At 32.1% G+C, this 1,366-nt stretch overlaps 1 protein-coding gene across 1 annotated transcript; it reads right to left on the reverse strand.

Annotated features, from left to right (window-relative positions):
• Nucleotides 1–515: 515 nt before the first annotated feature.
• LOC119662466 (enhancer of rudimentary homolog) lies at nt 516–1,156 on the reverse strand. Its single transcript, XM_038072089.1, has 2 exons — nt 1,067–1,156; nt 516–966 (listed from the first exon to the last, which is right to left on the reverse strand). The coding sequence occupies exon 2, from the start codon at nt 918–920 to the stop codon at nt 582–584; it is 339 nt and encodes a 112-aa protein (XP_037928017.1). The 5' UTR covers nt 921–966; nt 1,067–1,156; the 3' UTR covers nt 516–581.
• Between the last annotated feature and the right edge of the window lie 210 nt (nt 1,157–1,366).

Genomic DNA, 1,366 nt, shown 5'->3' on the forward strand with positions numbered 1-1,366 from the left:
AGGCGAATCCTCACTCACTTTACTTAATGTTTGTAAGGTGTTTGATTCAGTACCAGCTGTTGGAAAATGCGATGGAGGATGTGCGCATCTCGACAATAACAACTTGCGATAGGAACCCACTGAATGGAACCCACTGATCGGATTGGCTGACGAAGGCTGCTGGACTCCAGCAAATTAATATATGTGTATAAATTATGTTTGCTCGTTCCCACTCGAAGGGAAGAAGTGAAATGTTTATTGCTAGAATATAATTATGATTGGTGAAAGTGTCCCAACCATTCACAAGTTCTACTTAATATAACTTAACTACTAAACCTTAAACTTAATATTCGAGCTTGTCGAAATGTTCGGGTTCCATAACCTATATAAAGCGGAACACTCAAGTTTCAATAGAGTAAACAGTCTCAGAACTGAAAATGTGTAATAATTTAAAAAGACCTTCGCATTTTAATGTTTCTTAAAAAACTATTTAATTAAAAAAGTTATTACCAACATTAATTTATATAAGCCGTAAATTGAAATTGAACATAATTACATAAAAAACTGAAGGCATATTTTTGATGGGCACTAGTGATCATCATTCATTCATTTTTAGGAGTTTTAACGGCAGATGTACCGGTAGGTTGAGCATTGAGACGCATATAGGCAACGATTTCATCCTTAATCCATTCCTTATTATGTGGAGAAAAGGTGTCAGTCCCAACGCGTAATAAAACAGCAAAATCTCGAAAACCATCCATGAATTTGAAAAGGTCACGCAGATCGTAAGTGAATACTTCAGTTGTTGGAAACAAACGTACAAGATGTTGTTCATACATCCGGCATATACCTTCAATGCATGCATCCATAGTTTCATAATCAAGGAAAGTACGTCCACTTTGGAAATTGAAGGGATCAACCAATAAGATAACTAGAGCCATTGTAAAGCAGCAGAATATGTTTAAATGCCAATGAGAAACAAATCAACTAAAATAAGCAGAAAAAAATTTCTTGTTCATATGTAACAGTTAAAATGTTTGATACTTAATTAATTGTATTAATGAAAAAAAGTTGAAAAAAGCCTTACATTTTTTAAATCCGTTACTTTTTATCTTACGAACTGAACTTGTCTATATTTCAACTCAAACGAGACGTATGCCAACGATTTGAACTCTTCAAATTAAAAGTTTGAAAAAAGTTGAAATTTTTGAGTGTAAGTAAGGCATTGCCAGACCTATTTAAAATTTGAATGCATGACATACTATGTGAAATTTACTGAGATGATGTTCGATAATTGAAGAAAACTAATTTAATTTAAACTTAAGTAAAAATAATAAATAAAATATATGTGGTATTGCTTTTTTTAAATTTAGTACAATTTTAGATT

This window comes from Teleopsis dalmanni, chromosome X (genome assembly GCF_002237135.1).
Source record: "Teleopsis dalmanni isolate 2A chromosome X, ASM223713v2, whole genome shotgun sequence".
NCBI classification, from domain to species: Eukaryota; Metazoa; Arthropoda; class Insecta; order Diptera; family Diopsidae; genus Teleopsis; species Teleopsis dalmanni.